At 40.7% G+C, this 27,681-nt stretch overlaps 1 protein-coding gene across 2 annotated transcripts; it reads left to right on the top strand.

Moving 5' to 3' along the window:
* Nucleotides 1-3,848: 3,848 nt before the first annotated feature.
* dennd2da (DENN/MADD domain containing 2Da) lies at nt 3,849-26,515 on the top strand. Of its 2 annotated transcripts, XM_076742173.1 has the most exons (17): nt 3,849-4,005; nt 8,044-8,110; nt 8,227-8,313; nt 8,483-8,545; nt 13,901-13,948; nt 14,379-14,471; nt 16,859-17,028; nt 17,702-17,814; nt 17,929-17,998; nt 18,098-18,175; nt 19,690-19,830; nt 21,958-22,106; nt 23,375-23,546; nt 23,631-23,681; nt 23,805-23,886; nt 23,982-24,227; nt 26,177-26,515. In XM_076742173.1, the coding sequence occupies exons 1-17, from the start codon at nt 3,976-3,978 to the stop codon at nt 26,242-26,244; spliced, it is 1,728 nt and encodes a 575-aa protein (XP_076598288.1). In that variant the 5' UTR covers nt 3,849-3,975; the 3' UTR covers nt 26,245-26,515. The 2 variants fall into 2 exon arrangements, with proteins under 2 accessions (XP_076598288.1, XP_076598289.1); XM_076742174.1 differs by lacking the exons at nt 3,849-4,005; nt 8,044-8,110; nt 8,227-8,313; nt 8,483-8,545 and adding an exon at nt 10,361-10,574.
* The last annotated feature ends 1,166 nt before the right edge of the window (nt 26,516-27,681 follow it).

Below are 27,681 nucleotides of genomic sequence, written 5' to 3' on the forward strand. Positions count from 1 at the left end.
TTTTTTTGTGTGGGAGCATTTTTTGTCTCAGAGTCTGTCTGTCCAGGTGCTTGGCTCCAGTGTCTACTTTCTGCAGTAGTGGTGTTTCTATATCCCTGTTCCTGAAAACTTGACACAATTTCCTTCAATTCAGCCAAAGACTTTCTTGGTCACAAATTTTCTGCTCTCGTTGGAGCTGCACAGCCATTAGACATGTTCTTTCTGAGCCACTTGGGATCTCAGCTCCTGGCATGTAGTATAGTAAATGGCATAATCTAAATATAGATTATACAAAGCCCTTTGATTGTCTTTAAAGACCGCTAGATATACCAAATGCATGCTCTCCTTGTTGTAATCTAAAGACAGCTTGATGTTAGGGTTAATACTAAAGAGATGGAAAGCTTGTAGCTCTGCCTCTGACACAAACCAAAACAAGCAAACATCATCAATGTCCCCACCAGATAATGTGCTGAAAAATGCTATTAGTCCATTCTCTCAGTTACAATGAGGGGGCATTTCAACCATTTCCTGGTTGAGCACTTTAAAAGTGTTGCAAGGCTGCTTGAGCAAAATCAATGTTTTCCATTTTTTCCCCATCATTTGGATCATTTGGAGCCCAGATCATTTGGCATCTGTTGTGCAGTATGTGTCCACACACAAACCCACTTAATAGCTGCAAAACAGCTCCTGATTTGCATGTGCAAGTATTCAAGTTCATGTCCTCTCCCAACAGATCTATTTATGACTGAAGTCTTATCTTGCACAATACTCCTACTGGCCATGATCCCCACACCATCATCCACACCACATATAAAAAAAGATATGAAAAAAAAAACCACAGAACCTCAAACTCAGTAAAGGAGAGAGGAAGTCATTGACTCTTTCACAGGGAGGAGTGAACACACAGTGGTAGTGATATTTCCGTAAGCTTTCACAAGTGTCCCTCCCTCGAGTAGGAGCATATCTAGTTGTAGTCACGTAGCACTGTCTGGTAGTGCCGTTCGTAAGCTTCATTGCATTGTTTAGTTCGATTAAACCTTTAGAGATTGAACGGTGACACAGGCATCATGGCATGATCATGGCTGCTGTTGTGCATCCTGCCAAATCCTCCCCTTAAGGCTCTTCTCTGTAGCCAGGAAACAATTCTCTTTCTCCTACACTGTCTGAGAGAGCTGGGCCTCTCCCACTCATTTACATGTGGCCACTTCATGCATCTTGGATGGATCACATAGCTATCAGATAAACCAAGTGTACTTGAACTCCAACAAGGAAGCATTTGGGAAACATTCCTGCCAAATGCTGAGAAGGTGGAGGTTCATGCATGTATCCATCACTCCAAAACATATATGTAATTTTTACAATACCACTGACTGTATCAGTGAGTGGTCTGTACAAGCAGCCACAAATGGGCCTCACCTCTCTGTGCTGATGGCAGCAAAAGTTACTCTGAAATTAGCTGTCTTCTTTATCTCTGTGTCATTAATGATAAAAATGGACAAACAAATCTTTTCTGCAGGGACTTTGTCAAGTTTGGTATTTACAGGGTCTGCACTGATATGAATTTTTCCCAGGAAATGGCTGCAGCCCTTCACACAAGTCTGACATTAACGAAAAACATCACCCCCTCCTGCCAACTCGCTATTCCCAATTGAGATGGAGGCTTTACAGCAAGCTCCATATCAATGTGAACACTTCAGTCACCACAGATTCACTCATTCATGTACTATGCACGTGACAGTAGATTCTTGGTTATTTAGGGAAAATAATACACAATTATCAAAGTAAATCAACTAAAACACTCAATGATTTCATAACATATCAGTTAAATATAATCTTCAACCTTTTGGGTGGATAATTGTTTTTCGCTGTAGTTTCACTCATTATTAGCGCATCCTGTTAGTGTGCCCTGCACCCTTGTGGCCTATAAGGTGCTCAACACACAGTACTACCCAATATTTGGAGGTTCAAGATGGTACCAAGCCAACATAACACTCAAGCTAGTCTGCAATGTTGTAGCATTCATCTGATACTTGGTCACTGCAACCACTGTATGATTTGTGTGGGTAAAAGTGATATAAGTGGGTTCCTATGGATGAGCAAAACAGCATACAACACCCTCTGTTTTTAGACCTTTGATTCAGAGATGGAAAAACTTCCCAAAAAATCCCTAAGAGCAACAGAGGAGGGATCCCTCTCCCACAACAGACTGACATGCATGTCGTGTGTGTACAGAAGAGACCAATGTAAGGAAATTACAGCATTACAATCATGATAGCAAAATTATGAATAGACTGAAGAATAGATCTGAGAGGACACTAAGCAAGTGTTGCCAAACAGACCTGAGCCACACGACGTCCTCTCCACCATGTCACCTGGAAGAGAACTGAGAACACAAACATACAAGAGCTGAGCTGAAGCCCACCATTCACACAGAGAAGAGAGAGGAAGAGATATACAGTGGGAGAGAGAGGACAACATACACTCAGAGACAAGAGGAGACGCTCAATCTCCTAGAGGATGAAAATCCAAATCCAGAACATCTGGAATGAGGCACTGACAGGACAGGTCGATGATCCAGCACGGAGACGCCAAGTGGAAAGAGAAGACAAGGAGGACAAACCAGAGAGAGCGCACACAGCTGGGCTCATGGGACACAAGCAGATGGAGGGTTAGAGACATGTAATGTTTTTTAGAAAATTTACAGCTTTCTTATTGGCAGAAAAAACATGGACCAACATTCACAATGAGAGATCAATTTTGACAATACCGACAATGAGTCCAAAATGAGCTTTCCAGTGACAGTAGTTCAAAAACCAACCCTGTGAGCAGTCACTAAGTTGATTTTGTGAACATGCATGAATGAATTTCATTCTGCTACTTTGATTATTCTCCATGGACTTAAAAGTGGATTCTGAGTACAGTCAGACTCATAATGGACAGTTTAAAAAAACAAACAAAAAAGAGATATTATTTATTCTACACGTTCTTCTTCCCTGACAAAACCTGCTTCCTACATTACCCACAATGCAACTCAACCACACAGTTCTGCTGGAGATTGAGGTGTGTTATGTTAGCAGTGGCTGTAGCCTGGAGCCTCTAGCCTGCTGTAGAGATGAGGAGCTCTTTCATTTTCAGACTTGTAGTCTTCAGCCCCAACAGTCGCTGACTCAAGTGACATCACTAGCAGACTTCACACAGCTCCCAAAAGGCTTTATACAACTGTTTTCACATGTGCAATAGCGCTCCCCAACACCCTGAAAGACAAATATCTATGGAAACATTACATTTTTAGATTTCATCTGACTTATTTGATAGTCTTTAATTGAATTCATTGATAACATTATTGGACTTATTTCCATTTGAAGTTTGATTTCATTTGTGAAATTCAGATTTCCTCACCCACAGAATGTTTTTTTTTTTTTTTTTTTTTTTTGATGTGCTACAGTTTTTGGAGGACGGAGGTTTGGAACTGTTGCTGCCCACTGAGACATTATGATATGAGCTTCTACACTACAAATAGACCCCAGCAGCCTCAAAATGACTCGCTCAGAAGGAAAATAAGATTGGGCAGGTTATTTGGTTGGACTGCTAACGCCACTGCTTACACACAAAACAGTGAATATATCCAATTTCAAGTAGTGCATGGACTAACTGGCTTCAAAAGCTGCTGGACAGGTTTCACTGCGCAGTGCACAATACGCAGACAAACACATGCACGTACACACACCCAAATTGTGTCAACTGCGTCACTTCATGCTGGTTTAACATTGAAAGAGGAAATCCCAGCCTGAGAGTGAAGTCCGTCGGCCATACATTTCAACGGTGCACTTCCTCATACATGTGCACTTGCTGCTTCACTGTTACTGTCAACAGTCACAGTGCCTGCTTAACCTGTGGATGAGGACATTTCAAACCATTATTTACTGATGATGAAATAAAAGTCATAGTATTTGCACTAGATTCAGTGGATAAATACATTTCTCCTGTTCAATCGAGATGGACCAGGCACCACAGCAAGCACAGGTGGTGAGTGTGTTCCTTCTATAAACCATGCTCTTTGTGTTTTGAGTTCAAGGCTGCACCACTTGTTTACAGCAGTGATTAACCTGCCATTTTCATGATCAGTGTACAAATCGTTCACTGCTGTCAGTATTAGAAGTATGTCGCAAATGAAGGTGCAGTAATCTGTGCAATCATTAGCAATTTGGAAATTAGAACAGACAATTGCACACTAAGATTTGAAGACGGTAAACATTTATGAGACACTGCCCAGCATTTCCTGTGAAATCACATGACAGCAGGAATAGAGAACTTTGATCTCAACAACTTCACTTTTACTTCCTGTGGAAGATTTACATTATACACACCATTTTGATGCTGATTGTACAAGGGTAGGTGGGGGCGGGGCATGTGTGATTTCTCCAGACTGAAGCGCCGATAGACCCTTACATCTCCCACTTTTTGTTCATTGTGCATGCATTAGTTAGTAGCTAGTGATTACTTTATGATAACTTAATTAAGTAAACTACATTGTAGCTCAGGGCCTCAGGTTTATATAAATAATCTCAGGATAATGTAACAAACTACTGTACTTAAGTGCATTTTTGAGATATGTGTGCTTTACTGACATACATTAACCTGCTTTATTGAAGATGAACAGATAAGCCAAAGAAACACAGTGCAATTTTGTCGTAAATGTATGTGTTTGTGATTGAGTCATTGTGCAAATCACATTGAGTATTGTGTACTTATAGGTGTGGTCACTATAGCTGCCTGAGGCCATCTGTTCTTTGAAGTGAACAGTAAGCCAGAGGGAAGACAAGTGTGCACAGGTATAAAAGCAGTCCAACAGCCATTAGCCAGAGGCCAAAAAACATTAGCATTTTGCATTTTCCTGGTGTGCTTATTCAGGGCTACAGCAAGCCTTTTAGAGGCAACAGCAGGATCTGATTTCAATTAAAGCCTCTATGTATGGAGTTTCTATGTGACTATGGTGTCTTGTGTTCCGCACACAACTCTCTGGCTTTAATGGAATAGTTCAACATTTTAGGGAATATGCTTATTTGCTTTCAGAGTAAGAGAAAGATTAATATTATATGTCTCATGTCTGTGTGTTAAGTACAGACCTGTTGCCAGGACTTGTTTGGCCTAGTATAAAGACTGGAGGCAGAGGGAAACACCTAACCTGGCCCTGTCCAAAGTTCAGTCTCCCCACACCTCTAAAGCATTTGTATCATGTTTGTTTAATCATTACATAAACAATGTAAAAATGTTCATGGCTTTAGAGGGAGCTACTTGCTGAAATTTCTTGCAGACAACAGCTTGTCACACTAATTATGCAAAGCTTCCAGAAGTCAAATCATCATAAGTGTAGACATCTGAAAGGAGGGTGGGTTACCTCGCATAGCCTGCTGCCATGGCAACACAGACCCAGACAGGTTTTACAAAATAGATGGGTGGAGAATGCCCATTGCACAGTTTTTACTCCACACAGTAATTTGGTTGATTTTGATCATTATATGATTTTTTTCAGCTTGCTCAGGCCAAATGATCAACTTTGTACAGTAGATATGTAGAGGCCAGAGTGCCACAGGTTTGTTGAGGAAAATCATGGTTCTCAGAGCACAAACCAATATATATTATGATGATTCTGTTGCGCCAAAATGTTTTGTCTCTCAGGTTGCCTAGTGTTTACTTAGCTCTAATAGTTTGTTTGCTCCGCTGTGACCTCAGACACTCAAGTCAGCGTCTATGCTGGCTAATATCAGTCTACAGATACTGTTCTGTTGCTACCACTAAGCCACTGTTGTTGCTTTGTTTTGTTGCTACAGCTTTTATAGTTTGTTGGGCTACTGAACTTTATTTGAATACTCAACTGGAAGCTCATGCTGCATGTAGTGCATATGAGAATTACTGGTTCTGTATGGGAAGACATGACCACTATTTATAGCCAACTAAAATGACAGGACATAACGATGCCCTTTGGGAAAACTCCACAGCAATATAAACTACCAGTGTACGAGTGGAATGCATCAAAGTAGGGTTAGTAGAGCATTACTAAAATATTTGTAATGTTAGTTTGTTAAAGTAGTTTGATTTCTCCTTTGTCATTAGTGGAATTCCCATATTTTAGTTTCTGAAAACATTATCATTTGCTTTGTTACCACTAATTGATCTTTCATGGGAAAAATCTTGTAGCACAGGAAGTGATGAGTTTTATATTTCTTGTTTGTTTTGAAGAAATTAAAGAACAGCCGGGCTGTGAGCATGAGCAGTGAAGGAAAAGCCACCTACACAAAATCAAACCTCTTTACCAGAAAGGAATGACAAAAAAGGCAGCAGATGCCACAGTACAGTGACTGGGGCTGATTGTCAAACCAGCAGCAAACATGGAGGAGTGCAGTACAAAGCAGCACCACAATTACTGCTATGGAGAGTGAGGAACCCAAATGGCTGAAATCTCACTATCAATCCCCACTGAAATAACAGTCCATTCACCCACCCATTGTCTTAGGCCCTCGAAGTACCAGCATGTCTTCATCGGAAAAATGGCCAGAAAGGTTGTCTGTGCAAGCAGGTTATTACGACTCATACGTACGTTTATTGTTAGACGTCAATGTCTAGTGGCCAGAGTAATGAGGATGAGAGCAAAAGGTGAAGGTAGGAGGTGACATAGCATGAACAGCAAGAAAGCAAGAAAGCAGCAAGAAAGTATGCAAACTTAAGTTTTGTCATATGCGTGACATTAACATACTTATTTTAACCCATGCTCTTTTTCTAAACCTAACCAAGTAGTTTTGATCCCTAAAGCTATGTAAAAAAAGACTGTTTCACAATGGTAACAGCATGAGGATGAAGGTCGGCCTTCGTCATAGCAGCCTGTCATTGGTATTCTCAAATGGTAATAAATGTAATTTTGGAAGTCATTGGCTATCTACCTATTTCGTCATTTAAGATGTGTTGGAATGTAAAGAGCACTTGCATTTTCTATCAGTCCTTAGCAGCGCTCATATCAGGTTCCAGGAACTTGTACCCAAAGCAGGCACTGAACAGTGGAAACAAGCAACAGTATATCTATCTTCAGGCTCAGTTCAGGTTACGGTTTTGGTCTCTGTACAGGCATAATGGAAGCTACATATACTTCAAAAGTAAGCTATTTTCAGTGCAATGGGATAGACATATATGAGACTACCAATGACCACCAAAACAATATCTGTGTATATTCATGTGTGATGGGAGCAATGGAGGAAGTCAGTGGATCCACAGAGGGAGACCACTGTTTGTTTTCCCTTTCCTACCACCAGTCAATGTTGGTTTCATTTAACCATGACCATGATCATTTCCAAACCTTAACCAACTGTTTATTGCTGTAAACATGGTGGTGAAGGTCCCTAACCTTAACTTAGTGCTTATTTTAACCCAAACCATCATCATCTTTCTCTAACCAAGCTGTTTTAGTGCCTAAACCTAACTAAACCATAGACCTCAGACAATGTTGTCCTGCTGACAGTGGTGGTGTCAGATCAGAAGGAACCGTGCATTTCTAAAGGCCATTTACAAATTTTGTTTAATTTGAAGGGCTCGTTACATAAACACTTGAAAAATTTGGCCTGCAGGACCAGAGTTATGAAAAACACAATGATTCATCCTCTGTCCACCATCAACATCCACAGCAAATTTCACAACAATCCAGCTCTTAAAAATCTTGTGTATGAAGCTGAAGCAGATAAAATGAAAAGAGTTCATCCTCTGGTGATCAAGAACATTTATAGATAATTTCTTGACCATTAGTTGAGACGCATTTTACCAAAAGTGACAATTGTGACCTGACAGCAGCACTAGATGAAAAAGGGTCACAATTATCAGGGATCATCCTCTGAATATGCATATCAACCCTCACGGCCAATAGATTCCTTGAGACACTGACAGGCAGATTGAAAAACACATTTGTTTTTAATGTGAACAAGAACAGACTACTCTTTGTCTCCAGCCCACAAATTTATTTGTTTCATTTGCCAATTTTTATATTTCATTTAAATGCATATTTACTGGCTTTTCTCTCAGAGTTCAGCGCAGCAGCTGTCTCCACGTTCAAGGAGGAGTTTCAGCTTCTCATCTCTTCGTATTAAAAGTAAGACAACAGACCATACAGTACATATTCACACTGATATGAAGTAATTTAACTTAAGATAATACCTGTATCTCAGTTATCTTTTACTCATTGATAACTCTCATTATTTTCTGCAGAAAGGCACAACAGTTATGATGGCTGTGGTTTTACACGGCGTAGAGGGTTGCTGTCTTTTTCATCAGTAAGAGAGGCATCGAGAAAAGGTACAAAAATCTGCTTCTCTTAATATCTTAAGGTGATAACAATAATCATACAATTCTCATACAATAACATGACAAATCAGTTTGTTCCCTCATGAAGATCACCAACCGATCACAGATTTTAATGCAAACTTTGTAAACCTTAAATGCTTTTTTTTTTTTTTAACCCTAGAGTCAGTCCCAGATGAAGATGGAGCCTCACAGCTACATAAATCTCAGGACCAGGTGAAGACAGGTACTGTATGTCTGAGAGTACACATGGCAAAGCATGACTCAATACTACATGGGGCATAGCTTTCTTTAAGGCAGAGCATTGACGCCATGCTTGCATTGGCTGATCAGCATCAACTCTTTCATTCATGCTTCACAGTCACTGGCTCATTCATCAGCTGCTTGGCTACCAATGTCCAATCATATTCATACAGGTGTAGAGTGTGTTTTTTTATAACCCTTCTCACTGTTAAGGTGTGTTCAAACAGAGTGCAAAGGAATGAAACCGCATGACTGCATACAAAGTCAAAGGAAAGACATGATGTGAAATTGTCATTTGATTAAATTTCATGTTTGGTGTTCTGGCAATTTTGTGTTAAAAAGCACAAAGTTGTTTGTTGTCTTTCTGGGAGTTTATTCTTCCGCCTGCAGACAGACTCCTCCCTGCCGTCTCGAGTGTGACATGGCAAGAAAGAGCCCAGAGCAGGGAAAGTTGTCACGTTATACACAATACATTATCTTCTAAATAGGATGACATTACCATCAGAACAATGTCAGCACAATAGGCACGTCATAATGTGTTGTTCAATCAGGACAATGGTCAATCAGCAGCTTTGATCATGCAAGATGTTCCCTTAATCAGTAAATGAGTACATACATGGTGTCATGGGCAGCAGATTAATGCATACATACACCTCATCACAATCATTCTAACATCTTTTGTTGCAGCAGGTACCTCCATCATGATGTTGCAAATGGCAACAAACTGAATACCCCTAATTTTGCACTGTACATACCATGCAGTTTCACAAATGGTGACATAATGCCCTTTAGCTAATTCTGAAAAGTGAAATACATACATAATAGAAACTCATAAGAAATCATTGTTTTTGGCACTCTTTAATTGATCATAAAAGGGACACGCTACCAATTTCACGTCAAGGTCTATTTACTTGTCATTAGAAGTACTACTTGGCTTGTGAAACCAGTTGTACAATGTCTTATGTAGCTCTGGGGACCTGTTATGGTACATGGTACATATTTATTGCATTATGGAAAGCAATGGCCTTTTCTACAGCTTGACAAACACTAGGGAATAAAAGTCAGGCTTCGTGGCCTTTGCTGGTTTCTTTTTGAAGTGTATCACGAGTACCCCAATTTCTGTGAGTGCATTACTAAATGGCAGTGCAGTATCTCTATAAGCGCAGACAATATTCCTTCCTACTAGGGAAGGTAGTTGAGAAATAAGCTAACTATTATCCCTCTAAAAACTACTGGGATCATGGTTTCAAAGGCTACTTGACAAATGAGTTTTGTTTTATAGTTGTGAGGTAATTATCCTACTGAAGGCTCTGGTAGGTGAACAACATTTCTCTTTTTACAAGCTGAAAGCACCTACTAACACCATTTTCCAGAAACCTCAAACTGTCTAAACAGTCTTATCAAAGTGAAAGTAAGTCTGATATAACAGTCTGACGTTTAACAGGTTCCAATGAAGGTAAAAGCTTTCAGGCCTGCACTTACTCAAGGCGTTTGTTGTTGTTGTTGGCCTGATGAGCTCTATGACATCTTTTGGTCGAACTTAAGTTAACTGTTAGGACGGGAGTGCAGGGCATGCTGAGTGTGTTGTGGTGGGGGTGTCGCTGAACTACCCCAACACATTTTCCTTCTTGTGGTATATATGTTGGTTTTGTATGTCAAATTGTTTTGAACTCGATGCATGACTGACTTGCGTCAGTTTGTTGGCGGCAGGAAATTCAGCATAGGTCGTTTTTTTCCCCACACGCCTTGAACGCAGCACGGGAGAGGACCGCTTCGGCACGCTCCCAGCAGAGCTCTTTCAGTCTGTGAAGCACGCGGAGCCAGCGGTGAGCGCGAGCGTGGATGCTATGCGTGTGCGGGAATGGAGAATATAAAGTGCGATTGTCGTGTTGCTGAGTTTGCTGACAAAAACAGCTGAGAGTGCTACAGGTCGTGGAGTTAAGCAGCAATGAGTGAAACAGTAACGAGGAGAAGAAAAGGGCCCAGGTTGACGAACTTAAAGAGCAGATGGAGTGAGTACTGAACAGCTGACACAGCCGACGCTATTTACTATAATTTATTTGATTGACTGTGTCTCCGCGGATTTGGACCAACTGGTCACGTATCTACGTGACATTCAGTTTTGATGCCAGTGAAAGACAAGTAATCCGTTATATATGGATGTAAAATCTTCCGTTACCGTTGAACGGTGTTTTGTTTTACCTGTTGGAACGTGCATGTTGACCTAGTCTCGAGCAGGTTGTGCCTGCTTATATCCGGGTATCAAGTAGTGAACTACCACATGTCAATAGAAAGCGAGACTTCTACCAAAGTGTGTGTTGCCAGTTAACATACGACCCCCGATAAGTTATGTTTTTGTAGTTGAATCGCGCGGAGAAATAAACTGAAATAAAGTGCAGCATGGTGAAATATAAACATGCCGAATTGAATAATGGACTCCAGTGAATTGTTTTGTATGGCTGCGAGATGTGTACCTCAAACGACTAGGACTGCAACAAGAATTCACGTTACCAAGTGTAGTTTCGTTATTGGTGTTTCGTTGCAGGCGGACATTGGAATTTAAAATGATGTTGTATTCCGGTACCTCAATACAACGAGGTTCTAACAACGCGGCTCACCGTGACAATCAAAATTTGAGACTTTTGGCTGTGACAAGTGCACTCACTGTAGGCCCACTTCAGCCTGTTGCCCACGTTAGCAGCTGTAAACTTAGATGTTAGTCCAACTCTTTGCTATGTAATGGATTAATAATGGCTGCTTCATGGCTGGCTGCACATTAAGCCAAGAATGTGGCTGTTGATACTGAAAAGGATGACTGATTAAATTTATGAGCCAAAAGTATATGCTATATTTTGAAAATAACGGGACATATAGATAGATAAGTGGACATATTTGATTTGAAATCTGTAGGTTTCAAGTTTTCTGAGTGAAAAAGAACATGGAACAGGATTTAGGCAGTTTAAGTTGGCTCTTTGTGACTGCGCCATTCCTTCCCTTATAGAATTGACAGCATGGTGTTGTAACATGTTCAGCAGCCTCAGGGCATGAGGCTGCTGAACAGGACTGTTATTTACACCCACATCACAGCTGAACAGCAGTAGCACAACGGGCAAAGAGTGTAGGCTTAAGAACAACTTCTCTGATGTAGTTGTCTGTGTCCAGAGTAAATAAATGACACTACAACCAAAGATAATTTTTGATGTGTATGTTCTATGTTTGTCTGTGGCTAATTGAACGAGTTGCCCGTGGGCGTTGGGTGGGCCAACACTGCCATAGCTGTTAGCACAGGACACACACCTTGTCCTATCAACAGAGGTTGTGTCCTGCAGACTTGAGGCTTTAGTAAATGTTGTTATCAGGAACCTGGGAAGTGAGCCAGAGTGAAACCTGGACAATGTCCAGTGTTATGCTTCAGTTGGACAAATTCAGTTGAACTCTGTCTTCATGTACTGTATGCACTCACTTAGCTTTTCAATAAAACACATACGACTAAGTGGATGAGAAATGTCAGATCATGTTTGGCAGCAAGCCAAACATTGCAGCTATAACTACAAACCAACATGAATGTAGTTTGTGGTCACATGTTGCAAGTTTTATCTTAAAATGATTGACTTGGGATGTCCATGTTTTCTTGTAGAAAGCTGGTTTCCCCACTTGGGGTGAATGCAGCACAAGAAGGAAAATGATTTCCTCAGAGTCTGAAGTAAACAAATGATTCAGCACACTGTTAGTGCTGCAGTATACACAGAGCATTAATAGGAAAGACCACCTGTGTAGCAAAAGCGTTGTTGTGAGGCAACAAGGAGATGTTGATGATGGTTGGGTCAGTACATTGTAATTAGCCAATCCAAACAAATGCGACTGCACGTCTTATTTACAGTGGACAGCTGTGGGTGGGTGAATCTGCTGAAGTAATGATGATATGCTCTGCCACAGCCAGCCATGCAGTCAAATAATGTTTAGGTGGCAGTAGCTCAGTCCATAAGGACCATGGACTAGTTGATTCTTGTAGCTGGAGAGGTGCTGGTTCACCTCCAGGGCACTGCCTTTGAGCCAGGTTGGCTGGTACAGGTTTCTCTTTGTACCTGTGTGTGAGAAAAATACTTCTCAGAGTGTAAAGATCAATTCATTAATGAAGAAATCCTTTTTCTTCTTAGCTTCTTTATTCTACAGTAAAGTATAAATAAAGTATGTGTGATATCAGCAGAGTCCACATTGATGCTTCTTTGTCTGCAGAGATGTTGCCTATCAGTGTTCAAATGCAGCATGTGTCTGTTTCTGCCTGTGTGTCAGTGGTCAAATGGTCTTGGTTGTTTGGTTGAAGCAGGTCACTATCAGGTATTTGTGCACCTGAGGAGTGTTTCAGAAAGCATGATTACTGAAACAAATCAAGCCTGAATGCAGGAAATTGTGTTTCATAAAGCAGGTTGAAATGAGTCTGAACTAAGTTGCCATGGAAATGTGGCCTTCTAGACAAGCCTGGAAGTGGTCATGGTCGCTGTCAGGCTCAGCTTCATCTCAGACTTAACCAGCGTTACAGTCAATCTGCCACACTGAAACATAGTGCTCTGTACTACAGATCCTGCCACAAAGTCTCTCAAAGCACATGTGACATTTAACACACTTAATGTTAGGACGTGGGCTTCAGTTAGAACTAAATAAAATTCAAAATTCAGTCCTTCGTCAGTGCCTGATGATGAAGGTACTGTAGCACTGTACTGCATTCTCACCATTTATTCCCATTTTAAAGACAAACTAAATGAATTGAAGAAATATAACAGACACCCAGAAATACTAAGAAGGTACTGATACAATATTTCCATTATGTGGGCACCATTATGTCTTATACAACTGGTAGGTGATCTGAAACAACTCAAAGTGCAAAGTGCAAGTGGCATTATCTTGTTTTATCGCTGTCCAATAAATAATGTGGCTGGGATTTTATTTCAGACTTGAAAGTTGTTCAGTGTCACATTGCATGTTATTCATCTTGTACATTTATTCAGTGCAGGTATGATAGAAAGCAAACTCACATTTCAGCAGTTCTTAGACCAGACTTGACTTCATCTGATGTCCTCAGCTGGGAGTTCTTTACCAGACAGATTAGTCCTGGTTCACTTTGTTAGGCTTATTTAAAGCCTGGCTTTTCAAAATCAGCCCTGCTTTCAGAACCAACCACAATTTCAGCTTTGGTTGAAATTACAACTGGATGTGAAGATAACACGAAATGAGGATGTTAGAAGTGATGTAGACAACAGTGTTTAGCAAATGTGGTTTCTATTGAAAAGAGGCTGCCTCAGAACTGTTTATTCACCCTACGTTTCTCTGTGTTGTCCAGGCGAGCAGCCAAAAGGTAACCTCATCTCTGATGTCACTGGGAAACACAGTAAGTGCAGTAGCTGGAGTAACAAGGGATATTTTTACCACTACACACTCTTCTTTTGGCTGTAAAGACAACATTTTCTTTAACCATCTTATCTTTGATAGTCAAATAAAGGTTTCAGAATTGGAATTTGTCATTTTACATTTAGCAAGTCTTAGAAGACAAAAGTTTCAGTGAACTACTACTTTGAGGAATAACACCCTCCACCTGTAGACTTGAAAGGTGGCTCTAAAGTTTATGGGTCTTGTATCAAAACAGAGCATATCAAACATTCGTAGACACAGTATGGATGGATATATACTGACATGTATCTAATCAGCCAGAATACTACACTAACAGTAGATGTGCAGGGCCTTTAAGCTAACAAGAGAAGCTAATGTTGCTGTGTGAAGGGTTCAGTACTGAGCAGATGCTTGTTTTGTTTCTCCATCAGCCATCCCATCAAGTGAAGATGAAGGGGGGCGACAAGGGGCCCTCAAGCGGTTTAGTGCCATGTGGTCCTCCTTCCGCCGAGGCAAAAGAGATAGTGAGTATCACATTACATTTCCGCATCAAAGAAAAATCATCTAACAAATATTTCCTCTTTCTTATTCGCTGTTTCTTTAGTGCACAGTCAGACCAGAGTGGCTTCTGATATAAAGGGGGTATAGAGTTGCAGTTGTGTATGCATACTGAACAGACCTTATTGCGTTGATCAGAGTACTACTGCATACACTAAATACATCATTTCCTGTTTGCGAAGTGCTGTTTAAATCCATTTTTTTTACGTCTAGGGGACGGAAAATGACAAGAGTGACAAAATCCATTAATATTAAGTTCTTGTTGTCTGATGGGATGCTCACAGTGTCACACTTTCAAAACCCCTGGTTGAAGGATTGAAAGGAAAATTCTGGTTTATTTCAAGCTGGTGGCGTGCCCACCAATGTGGCTATTGTGGCTCTTTCTTTGCACTTGCCACCTCTGTTGTCTCAGAGTCTGACACCAAATAAACACACAGTTGATGCTTGAAACAGCCATGATGGCAATTTTGCATAGAATGATGAATCGTGAATTAAGATAATTTGACAGAAGTGTTTCTTACAGTGCTATTTTTTTGGATTTAAATACATTGTGCAGTGATTTCTGTTTTTCTGGTAGCTCGATGTACAGTGTAAGCACCTGTTTCACATATGTAACAGATGTAATTTGTAGAACACAAAAAGACCAGTAACATGTGTTGTTAATACATTTTCACCAGAGTACACAAACAGCTCTGCCAATATGGCAACAATCTGAACACATGAAGTAACAGTTTACTTTAATGGTTTTGGTAAAACTATACTCAGCTGAGTATTAGCTTCCAACTTCACAGATTAATTTGAATACTTCAAAGGAACACGTTTTTCAGGTGGAAGGTACTGTATCTCTGTAAACTCTTTGGAAGGCAAATCAAGCCTCATGACCATCAAACTTCCCATCAGCCAACTTTGAATATTTATGCATGTTAGTGTGGTAGGATTTGCACCAGCAGGCTTCAAGCACACAGATGCAGAAGGCTGCTAGCCTGAGCTCTGAGAACTCCTTGCTGGGTTGCTTTTATTTTAGACAAAGGGGAGGAATGCTGCAGAGAACACATGAGCAGGCTGGCAGCCTGTGAAGGAGACAGGACGAAGCCGGGCTGTTTGTATTGGGGGTGAATAATGGACACTGAACAGAGCACTACAGTCAACAGGAGAGATGGGTATGTTGAGGCGTCAGGGCCAACATCTGTGGGCTAACACTTACTGCAGATACTGTAAATAAATAATTCTATCAGTGGAATAACATTCCATCCAAAGACAGGATAAATATAACTATATTCAACAGTCAGCTGAAGCCTCCCTGCAGGGTTCAACGTTAGGAACAGCATCATCATCAGCTGGAAAATGGAAAATTATTACTTTGTTATAATATTAACTTCATTGCAACATTCATACTTCATTTTACCAACCACACCGTAACAAACCTACAAACTGTGCTGCACTGTGCTGTGCAACAACAGCAATCCCAGTCTTGGTCAATCAGTTGGTGTTGACAGTCAGGAGGTAAAATCATGCATGTGGTCTTTATTGACTCTAATCGTTTGCTTTCTGATCAGGTCACTGCCCCTCATTCCCGTTCAGATCATTTTAAATGTGTTTGATTTTTATCAACTGTTTTGTCGACAGTTGGGACTTTTAGCCGAGCTGATTGCTGGAAGTGCCTTTTGCTGTGTCAGAACCTATAGTGTAAAATGGTGAATACTGAGCTTTACAATAGCCTCATGAGGAATCTTATCAATATTTATTTGAATTCACAGGACTGCCTGCTCTCAAGGTGTGGACATTTGGCACAGATTGATCTAACATGAATAGGTACTTGGTAATCCTGGCATAATTCTGTCAGTTCCCTTAAAAGTGTCCATAGTGGAAACAGGAGCATCTTCTGGTTGGGTAAGAGGGGTAAGGAGTCAGCAGTTTACAGCAGCAGTAAATGTAAGGCAGTGCAGTGGATGAAACACTGTAACCATGAGAGGTCCTTTAGCCTACAGTCATAAATGTGCACAAAAAATATTAGGCTGATGGGTCCGGTAGTATATGAGATTAGCAGTAACACACACATGGACAGACACACAACCAGAAGCACGAGCCCCACTGGCGGAGATAAAAACAGGTGAAGGTATTCTTTATAGTGATTTAGTCCCAGCTCGTCTGAATTTCACATGACTGTGTCTTCTTGGCCATGTCTCTCTGTCCACCATCCCATCCAAAGTTAACACTTTTCCTTTCGTCCAGGTGAGACTTTGTGGCTCTCAGACCAGATTCAGTAACATTTCCAGTCTCTGTAGCAGGAAGCGTAAAATCACAGGTCTGTTGTAAGGCGTGTTACACAATTTATTTCTACATTTGTGTGTAGGAGTCCCTGAGCTTACAGAGCCACTGGGCCCAGTGGCGGACGACAACACATCCAGGCAGCGCCGCTACGTCAGTGGTCAGTACTTCTTTGAGTATCTGGTGGTGGTCAGTCTCAAGAAGGCTAAGGACAGCAGCAACTACGAGCCTCAGATCACCTACCAGTTTCCAAAGGTCAGTGTGATGGTAGTGTTTATTGAGTGAGACAGATCACAGTGACACACTGTCCACTTTGAAAAGGCTTACAGTGTTTGTGTGCTCTGTCCAATATATATTGCCACAGTTGAGTAATTGTGTGGTCTTAACTGCAACAAACAACAATAGAAATTGAAAGCTTGTTGTTTCTCAGGATTCAAAATGAAACTAATGGATTTCACATCTCCATTTTGACACAGTAGCAGGAATGACCCTGATAGTGTGCGTTCAGGGTCCACAGTACCGAAAAGTGTTTCAGCTGATTCAAAATGTTGTCATTCTGACTTGTGCTTCATGAGTAGTCAGACACAAAAGTTGTCAGCTTGGATTCATGTGTTCATGTAACATAATTTATAATTTATGCTGACTAAAGAAGGAAGCTCCAAATTTTAAGCACCTTTTAAGCCAACAGGAAGTTGACCTGAAAGGAAGGAACTAGTTAAGGGAGTCTGTTGCTGTACTATTCTAAAGCCATTGCTGTAATTACACAGTGTGGCGCTTTAACTGCATGTAGTGCTGTCTGTATACACAAAATGTAGCAATGCAACAAATAAAAGAGAAGAAGTTTGCAAGCTGACACAGAATTGAAAAAGTACCTATAAGTAATCAGCTCATCACTCTAAATAATTTGCACGTGTTTGTTTACTATCAGAGAGACGGGATGGCGAGATTTCAGAAGGAGGAGGAAGAGAAGACGCTAAAGGCAATCACTCTCTTTTGTTTCCCAGAGGGCATCAACTGGGCTCCTTTGACAGAATACCACAGGTACAGCTGCTCCTCTTTCAGCTGTTTTGTCACTGATAACCTTTATTCCCACATTTTTGGTTCAGGTCATCAGTGCACATCTCTTGTTCTGAGTTTTCATTGTCTGTTTTCCAGTGAGACCTTCTCCTTTGTTCTGACTGAGATTGATGGCAGCAGAAGAAATGGATACTGTAGGAGGTTACTGGTCAGTGTGTAGGCTGAAGGCGTCTTTGCTGTGCCATCATTTAGAGTTCATTTTCTAATGTTCACTAAATATCCTCTCCTTTCACTCTCCTGTCTGCAGCCTGGAGGGAAAGGTGCTCGCCCTCCCGAGGCTTACTGTATCATCAGCACGCTGGCTTGCTTCGGCCTCTTCTCCAAGGTGAGTTCAGCTGGGCATTTGACACTTTTGTGGGTCTTTCAGCTTATTTTTCAGTGTGGCTGCACTTAGCTGTCTCTACAAACATAATGATTTTCCAAAATTTCAAACTGTCACAATTGTGAATTTGTAACCAAATAGGTGTGTTGTGTTTGTGGAGATGAACAGGAGTACGTGTATGTACACTGTGGTGCTTTGTAGTACAGTGTTGTGTTGAGCTGTGCTGTGACTTGCTGTTTTGTTAATAAAATAAGGGGTTGACGATTGGCTCGCATACTTCCTGGAACTCTTGGCTTTGTGGTTGATAGCAGTTGTCATTTTTTCCAGGGTTCATTCATTGGTAGTTGAACCGTGGGTTTTGTATTGAGCACTGACTGCCTCCTTGGTGGAGGCTTGAGAGCATTTTCTTGTTGAGTATGAATTTTTCTATTTTGAAATAAATGTACTCTTCATCAATAATGATTTCGTTATGTTAAATATACAGTGCAGCTGGAGGTCGTTCATGGCAATCCTGTCCCCTAATGAATGCGGTTTTAATGTGGGTTTTTTCACTACTGTTGATGTTGTCGTGGTGATGTTGCTGCTGCAGGGCGTTGTGTGTTGTTACTGTCAAGTTCGTGCATTAACTTTACACCGGAAAATTTGCTATCAGCTCCTAAATCAGCAGATATAGAATGTGCCTTGTTTTCTCTGCGTATTGTGTTTGCTATCACAGATGAGAAATGAAAAGTCCCTCTCTTAGGTCACCAGATCTGTGGTGGCCTAACACTGCATAAAAAAAAAAAAAAAAAAGTGTCGAGGGTGTGTCACCTGTTCATTATTAACGAGAAGACACACCCGCATTGGGTTGTTTTTCTGTTTGTTTAGTGAGACGTGTCACTTGCTCTAAATGCAGAGCAATGGGAGTAAACATGACGCTGATTCTTCCTCTGATGATTCTCTGAGTTAGGTCTGTACAGTAGCAACCAAAGGACACTGAGGGTGTGTCCTCTGGAATTTTCTGGAAATGTGGGGTTTTTCTTAAAAGTTTACATTCTACAATTAAAAACTGAACTATAGTGAATTATATTTTATAGGCTAATTCTAATATTTTTAGATGTCATATAATTAAATTAGGTTGCTTAGAGACCAATAAACATGACATAAATAAATGATGAATGAAGTATTACCCCACCAGAATTTGATTCCTGGTAGTGCTGATTAGGAGTTCAAACAGCAGACTGGTTAGTCTGACATGACTGTGGAAACAGATTTTTGTATTACTGGTAATCCCAGTAATGTTTTTATTTCACAACCTTATTTGAATAAATAAAGTTGAAAGAACTTTTGGTGAAATTAAAGAAGGATCACATTACACCACTGCTGAGACTTCATTGACTACCTGTATCTTTTACATTACATTTAAAAAGAAATTCCTGTTCAATTTGTTGTAAAGCTTGACAATTTCAAAGAAGGAGACTGGTTATATTAGTATTTCTTGGTACTGTGTCATGACTGTGTGTTGTGTGTATGTGCAGATATTTGACGAGGTGGAGAAGCGGCGGCAGATCTCCATGGCCATGATCTACCCATTCATGCAGAAGCTGAGGGAGGCTCCATTCCCAGCTCCGGGAAACACAGTGGAGATTAAGAGCTTCATTCCTGAGTCGGGCACTGAGGTCAGACCAAGAGCACACTTTCTGCTATAAGAGTCCACTTAAAGTTTGTAATTATATTAAATAGTTAAATATCTATTGTATTATAGTCATATATTAAATATAATATTGAAAGTCTGTGTGCTTTTTTCAGTGTTGTATAAACAAACATTGTGCAGACCCACAGAGTACTTTATATTCTTGTGTTGTTGAGAAAAGTGTTGTCTTGAGTCAGAGTTTAACTTTAAGATTCAGAATAGTTCAGGTTGACTAAAGTTTAAAACAGATTCTGGTGTCAGTAGATAAGCACACAATGTCATACCTCCAATCTGCTTTACTCAAGACATGTTCATTAGTAGTGCAGTAATATTTCATACTTCATTTGTGTTTGTTATCAAACCCATCAGATGAAGAGATCTGCATTCACTCAAAGGAAAGTTATGTTTTAAGATAAGAAGGGTTTTATTTTCGCAGCTCTGAATATTGGTTCTATTATAACTCAGAATCTGGTGCCATCATTAAAGATAAGTCTGATGTCCACAGAAACACGAGCAGTCGGATGATCAGAGAGGTTGGAAACAAACCTCCAAGTTAGACAGACTTGTTTGGAAGAGAAAAAGAAGGTGAACAGTAAAACCATCACCCAAACCGTGTGTTGTACACATTCATCAGAGTTTATAGACCAACTTCCTGGTCCACCTTTCTTGAGCACTTTCAGTTCCACCTCCAAACAAAATGGTTTTGATGATCTGGCTAAATTGTGGTCTGGTTTCCAGCCTGACTGCTCGTGTTTCTTGCCCCATGGAACGTGTTTTTAGCAAAGTCGATTGTATGCTGCTACCATAACTGATGGCCGGTGCTCTCGCTAGTATCTGCAGGTCATGAAAAGTCTTAAAAAGCATTCAATTCAGCTCCCGCAAAAAAGCCTTAGAGGGTATGAGAAAAATCACTCAACAAACATGTTGAATATTTCCTCTTGACAGCAGCAGGCAGTAGTGTTAGTTCTAAATGTCTTCTTGATGTGACTGTGGGCTGTCAGGAGATGTTATTCACTTGGAAAAGTTACAGTGAATAATTTTTAGGCCCCATTGTTCCTACTGCTTTTCCACTACACATCCATACTTTGGCCAGTATGACAGTGAACCAGGCATTGAATTACATTCTATGCTGTATCACAACGGTCTTAAAAAGTCTTAAATTTAACTTGGTGAGACTCACAGAACCTCTCGGAAGTCATAAAATACAACCCAGAATGTGACAGACCAAAGTTTCCCCATTTAAATTTCAGCTTGAAAAAGATCTTATGTTTAGTTTGGTTCACTGAAATCTGGATAGGATATGTTTTTTTTGAGATTTGAGAGCCTAAAATGTTCAGTACAGATGGAATCTCCCCCCACAGAAATCTAGAGGACTTCCCAACATCTGCCAGTCAGCTGTGACTTCAGCTCTGATGCATCGAGGAAATATGACTACACTCAGTGACGAAAAAGGAAAACATTGTCCACATTATTAAGTTCCAAAGGACTGTGAAGATAAGAAAATTCCCAGCACTTCACAATTGCTAAACATGAATGCAGAGGGAGTCGTGTCATTACTAACACTCCTATTTCTCTGAAAATTTGTGAAATAGAACGTAGTAAACATTCTCAGAGATTTCTAAAACATTACTCCCACACAGCATGAGTACAGTGTAACCCATTGATTTTTATATAGTGAGATCCCTGCAGGTGGGTGTGTTTGTGTGGGGTTGTGTCTGAACCTGTCCTGCATTACCCAACCTTTACCATACTTCTCCCATCAGGCTTACCGTGTTTCAACAGCTCACAGTCCTCTCAGGTATTCACTGATGCTGGCCATTGTCTGTGCTACAGCTACTGTGACCAGCCTTCAGGGTGAAGGAAGGACAATGACACGGTTCTCTGGCCAGACTTGTTCATGATGGCAGGGAAGCTGCTGTTCTTAAAGTGTACAGTAACGTAGAGTGGAAGAAAGAAATCGTGAAAATGATTCAAACCGACCTGCTGAGGGCAGCCCTTGTTAAATACGGTTAAATAATGGCTTTCAAATCACAGTGGTGAGAGGTGAAAGTCAGTGACAGTCGAGTGATGGCGTGCTGGCACCACTGTTGACAAATTTGTGACTCTCCACCAGATCATCAGTCTGACCCGGCCGCTGGATTCCTGGCTGGAACACGTAAACTTTGCCACGCTCTTCGGCTGCCTGACTGACAAGGAGGTCTTACTGGTGTTTGCTGCCGCTGTCCTGGAGAGACGGATCATCTTCATTGCTGATGAACTAGGGTATTACACACTCACCTGTACGCTATCAAAAACTTACAACAATGAAGAAAAACGTACACAGGTGAACATCACTGACTTCATTGCGACGACAGTGACAGTGTCGGCAGATTAAAGACATGTTTGCGGCTCAGGTGTGATTGATGTGGTAAGACATACTTTGAGGGTGTGCCTGTGTTAATTACTGTATGCTGCATACCATATCATCCTTATTTTGTACCTGTATTTCCACAATAGTAAATATTAGCTGATGGAAAACAGCATTCCTTCTCCTGCTTCACAGACATTGGAGAGATATAAACAAGAAAAACTAGTTTTGCTTTATGTCTGAAAAGACAAAGTCAGAGAATATGAAGCATCACAAGACATCCTTTTCATGTCATTTGGTTATAAATATGAAGATATTGTATACATTGGCTTTTGAATTTTAGTGATGAGGGCTCCACTCACATGTCCAAAAGCAAACTGTCTCCACCAGCCAGACAGAGCTGCTTTAGCATATGACTCTGTACAACACGACATTTGTAAATCAATATCGTGGTAAGATTTTATCCTCACATGATGTTCCTGAAAGTCTGTAAACGATAACATTGAATTATCACACAGCTTGATTAGGAATAAACAGAAGTTGAGTAATGTAACTGTAAGTTTAAAATTCTATCTTGTTCAGGTGGGCAGCAACACCCATATTTAAATCATTGCAATCGACCAGCTCACTGGTTCTGCTGATATTGAGCTTCAGGTGATGGTTGTTGCACTATGTGATGAAACTCTCTATCAGTCCTCTGCACTCCTCTGGAAAAGTAGTCTCAAAGTGAAGATAGCATGTTTCACACGGGAAATTATTCACTGGAATAAAACATGTCAATATAGTGAGAACTTCTATTTCACCAAAAAATACACTTTTTACACCTTTTATTAAATTCCTTCAAAGTTGTCATTAGATATATGAATCTGGACAGACATGGATGTAAACTGTAAATTAGCTGGCTAGTGGAGGCATAAAACCACAAGGTTCTATGTCTAGTTTTTAAAGGACTTATATTAAAGACTCATTTTCCCTGTTTTCTGTTTAATGCAGACTTGCTTCTTTCATGTCTGAAACTCGTGCACACTCAAAAGCCCTCCAGCAAATACAAGCATACAATCCCTCCCTCTCCTGGTAGCTTTTAATGTGAAAACTCTCCAGGAAGTGTTCAGTTTCAGTGACGGTACTTTAACTAAAACTGGTTAGAATCAGTTCTGATGTCTCTTCTCTTATCTCTCTACAGCACATTATCCCAAGTCATTCATGCTGTAGCAGCCCTCCTCTACCCCTTCACCTGGCAGCACACCTTCATCTCCATTGTTCCAGAGATCCTGATCGATGTAGTGATGGCACCCACCCCCTACCTGCTGGGGGTCCAGAAACGCCTGCTGGACCTGGTCACCGACCAGAGTGATGTGAGTTATCATGGAGAACACAACACAGCCTCTTTAAAAGCATGTTGGAGTGACCTCTGACCTTTGCTTCTCTCTGTGACACAGCTGCTGGTGGTCGACTTGTCTGAGGACAGAAAGGAGACCTTCATTGTTTCAGTAAGTGTTTAGCAATGAAAATGTTTGAGTAAATAATCTTTTTGTTATCAGTTATCGTCTTGAAATTCACATGAGGTAACCATGTTACATAAGTTAAAACATTTGTGCTTCTTGCTCTTCCAGCTTGGTGATGAAAGCTCGATTCTGCCCCCGAAGCTTCAAACTGAAATACTCGAGGCACTGAGCAACAGACAGAAAGCACCATGTGAGTAAGCTGCTACCAGAATTCAATACAGGTGTGTCGGTCCGGGACAGAAATATAGTTTTGTCATCACAAATGTTCTCTGTCCTTTCTTTCAGCGGTGGAGGAGCTGAACCGGGTGGTGTCAGAAGCCTTCCTGCATTTCTTTGTGAGGACAGTCGGCCATTATGCCTCCTATGTGAGATACAGTCGTGCTGGAGAGCAAGGGGTGTTTGAAAAGAGAAGTTTCTACAAGGCCATTGAATCCAAGACCACTAGACACTTTGTCAAGAAGTTCATTCAGACGCAGATGTTTGACCTGTTTATCCAGGAGGTGGAGCAGCAGCAGCCTGGGCCGCAGCAAGGTGACAACACATCTCACACATACACACACACACACACACACACAAATAAATTCAACTCAAAGATATTCGTTAAAGGACTGTCAGATATCTGTGACTGTGAGGGATGTGACTTCAGTAAACTGCAATTTAACTACTATCAACCCAAGAATAAATGCAATAATTATGTACTAGAATAATCATCAAATTTAGATTACATGACTCAGCACTTCTCCAAAACCTCATTAATAAAGAGTAAAACTTGACTGACCAGACAACACAGACACAGACCGTGCAACCGTAAGTGCTGTTGATGGACGCTATTGTTCCACAGTGCAACGCATGAAGGAAATGGACGAGCTCTCACTGCTTTAACAGCATGTAAACAAAAACAGAGATAAAATCTGTGGAAAAACATTTTTCTGTCTCTTCAGCTGTGAAGTTAAAATAGCAGTGACATTCTAAAAGCGCAGTTTGATTAGCATCTGATAACTGTTAGCATGAAACAGTGAAGTTTGTTTCATGTATGCTTACAGCAAAAACGTGTCCTATAAATGTTGGTGTATAAGTACACACTGTGTACAGTTAGACTGTAGTATGTAGTAGGAATGTTTTCAGAGCATCCGTCATGTTTTTCCAGTTCAGAAGCAAATCAGAAAGCAAAGACCAACAGCAGGCTTGAAGTACACTGCAAAAGCTCACTTCTCATAAATGAAAAAAGGCAATGAAACTGAGAATATGTTACATAAAATAAGCAAAATGATCTGCCAGTGGAATAGGAAAATTTCCCTCCCCAAGACTTTTAAAACAGGTTGAAATATCAAGTCTCAAAGACTCGCTGTTCTCTTAAAAGTAGTGCGGCTTGACTAAAAATATGTACATTTGTCTGGATACAAAGAAATTCTGACTTTGACCAAACAGCTTTAGACGTCTGGAAAGTATAGTTTCAAACATGAAGTTACTCAGAACCAGCAATAAACGCTCAGCAACAAGTTCTAATGCCTTATTAAGATAATTAAGGACAAACAGCTTGAAACAAGTGAAATTCTCAAACTCAAAAACTGCCTGGTAAGAAGATATATGTTGTCAGATGAAAAACAAGCATATATTGGCTTCATTTAAGATAATTCATCTTACTCAGATTTCACTGTTAAGCATATTGATATTGGAGTTTTTATTAATGTGGTAATGATAGATCAGATGATGCTCATTTTATTCCATAAATGCATCACAGAGATAAACAGGATTCCCTAAACATGGTGATGTAAGGAATTGTGTCCAAGATATGTAGTGAGCAGGATGTTTGTCAGTGTGAAAAATCAGTTTGTCAGTGCTCTCTGCTGGACCAGCTGTGTAATGGTAGAACTGTTCTAAAAGATCTCACACTTACAGTATCGTTGACTGTGCTGTCTTGTTACTTATCAGGCGAATACGCCAACAGCGATACATCTGCAATAAGCTAGTGTTGTCTGATGAATCAGCGCAGCCAATCATACTCCTCTCAGCACATCATTAGTCCAATCGTTACCTCAGGCTGGAGGAAATGTGTGCACGCAGATGGACAGATAGTATCTGTCTTTTGAACTGCTCCCTTTGTGACACACAACACCTAAACAGAGGAATGCAATTTGCATCAGTAGGCAAACATCGCTGGACTTGTGAGACTAAACACACTGAAGCTATTAAAGGTTACTGCTCTTTGTTAGCATTCAACAGTAACAGCTGGAAGGAGGTTTTGTTAGCACGCATATGGCTCAGGCCCATGGGAACGGTACTTTCAAAACTGACTTTCACAATGTGTACCTAACAACACTCATCATCAATTGAACTACATCAGCTCTTCCATCCAAGTCTGGTCAGTTTAGCTTTAGTTTTCAGATTCAGAGCATTTCATATTTTATTGTCATTAGTTACTGAGTCTTACAACTTGAGCTCATGTCCCCTGATTCTGTGTCCTGTCCTTTGTCCTGCAGGAATATTTCACAAAAAGATCCTTGAATACCAAGAGAAGAAGAAAAAGGACAAGACAAAGAGACACTAGCTCTGAGCGTGGGACCCTGGGTGCATATACATGAGTACATAGGAGAAGATGTGAATGTTGCACTGTGTGTTTTATTTCCTGTGTCTGTTTGGTTTTAGATAATTATGTACTGATGTGTAAAATACTGTATGGCTGTATGTTGCTGCTACTCTGTGAAACACTGGCAGAATGAGAGACTACAGTTCCACATGTTGGTTCTTAGCCTGTGGCCACGGTCTGTCGCTGATGAGCAGGAAAATTATTTCAAATAAAGACGACTTTTTTAACTCCACATACCTGCAGTGATTTTTAGGCCCAGCGGCTTCAAGCCTTTTGTGTTGGTTGCTTAGTTGTCCTGCTTTACGTCTGCTTATTGCTGGCTTGATGAATAACTAAAGCCTCCCTCTGTGTGTGTGTGTGTGTGTGTGTGTGTGTGTGTGTGTGTGTGTGTGTGTGTGTGTGTGTGTGTGTTTAGCTGAGCTGACCCTTTCAGGGTGCAGGTTTGGCCTCTTATCAGATCAAGGTTAGATCATGGAGGGCAAAATTTCTGTTATGTGAACTTGGCCAAGGAGTGCACTTCAGGTTGAGGCAGGAGAAATGCCACTCTGTCTTCATCATAAACTACTGCCAGTCAGCCATTGGATGGATTTTAGGGGGCATGGAGACAGTCATGCAACCAAAAAGGGTGTGCAGACATGCTGGGAGAGGGAAAGCACAGGGGATCCAACAGCAAGAGATATGGGAGTGCTTCATAAAGTGTTGTGCCCAGCTGTGGTATGGCCTCCACCTGCGTGGCTATTAGAACATTCTTTTGTAGATCAGGGCCTGCTGTGTAACGGAACTACAGCTGTAGGGACCACAAGTATATGGACTGTGTAAATAATGTTCTTTGAGGAACATGCCTGCATTGCTTCACGCTAACAGGAAGAACATTCTGACTGTAATATAAGTCAGTGCCTGTGTAATGATCCTTGGAGAACATTTAAGCAACGTTATGTGTTAACATTGGGAGAATGCTCTGACTGAACAAAAGACATGGAAACTGTAATGTTCCTTGGAGCAGTCATGCAGGGCAACATTTGGTGTCACAAACCACCGAGATAGAAACTGAGAGCTAACCTGTTCCTCTGAGCAAATACTTTCAACACAAGTGTTTTTGAAAAAGCTAAATTAAGAGAATGAAAAGCTGTGAACACGTGAATAAACCATCAAGCATGTATTTTTTTAATTCTAATAAAATTATTTGATTTTAATATTTCATTTGAGTAATTTACTGTCTGTTTATTTTTCCAGAATCTCATTTCATCCCTGGCTCTGATAAACTGGTTTTATCAAAGTGTTGTATGTCGTTATGTGTTTGAATGCTTGATCAATGAAGAGGGTGGAGGAAAAGCAGCAGACCCTGAACTCATCTCATGACACCTTCATGGACTGAAAGCCCCCAGACAGCAGACAGAG

The sequence above is a fragment of the Chaetodon auriga genome, chromosome 10 (genome assembly GCF_051107435.1).
Source record: "Chaetodon auriga isolate fChaAug3 chromosome 10, fChaAug3.hap1, whole genome shotgun sequence".
NCBI lineage: Eukaryota > Metazoa > Chordata > Actinopteri > Chaetodontiformes > Chaetodontidae > Chaetodon > Chaetodon auriga.

Coding starts and splice junctions, on each gene's coding strand:
- dennd2da (XM_076742173.1), top strand. CDS start 3,976: ATGGACCAGGCACCACAGCAAGCACAGGTG. Junction 8,314..8,482: donor AAGAGAGGCATCGAGAAAAG/GTACAAAAATCT, acceptor TTTTAACCCTAG/AGTCAGTCCCAGATGAAGAT. Junction 14,472..16,858: donor CCGCCGAGGCAAAAGAGATA/GTGAGTATCACA, acceptor ATTTGTGTGTAG/GAGTCCCTGAGCTTACAGAG.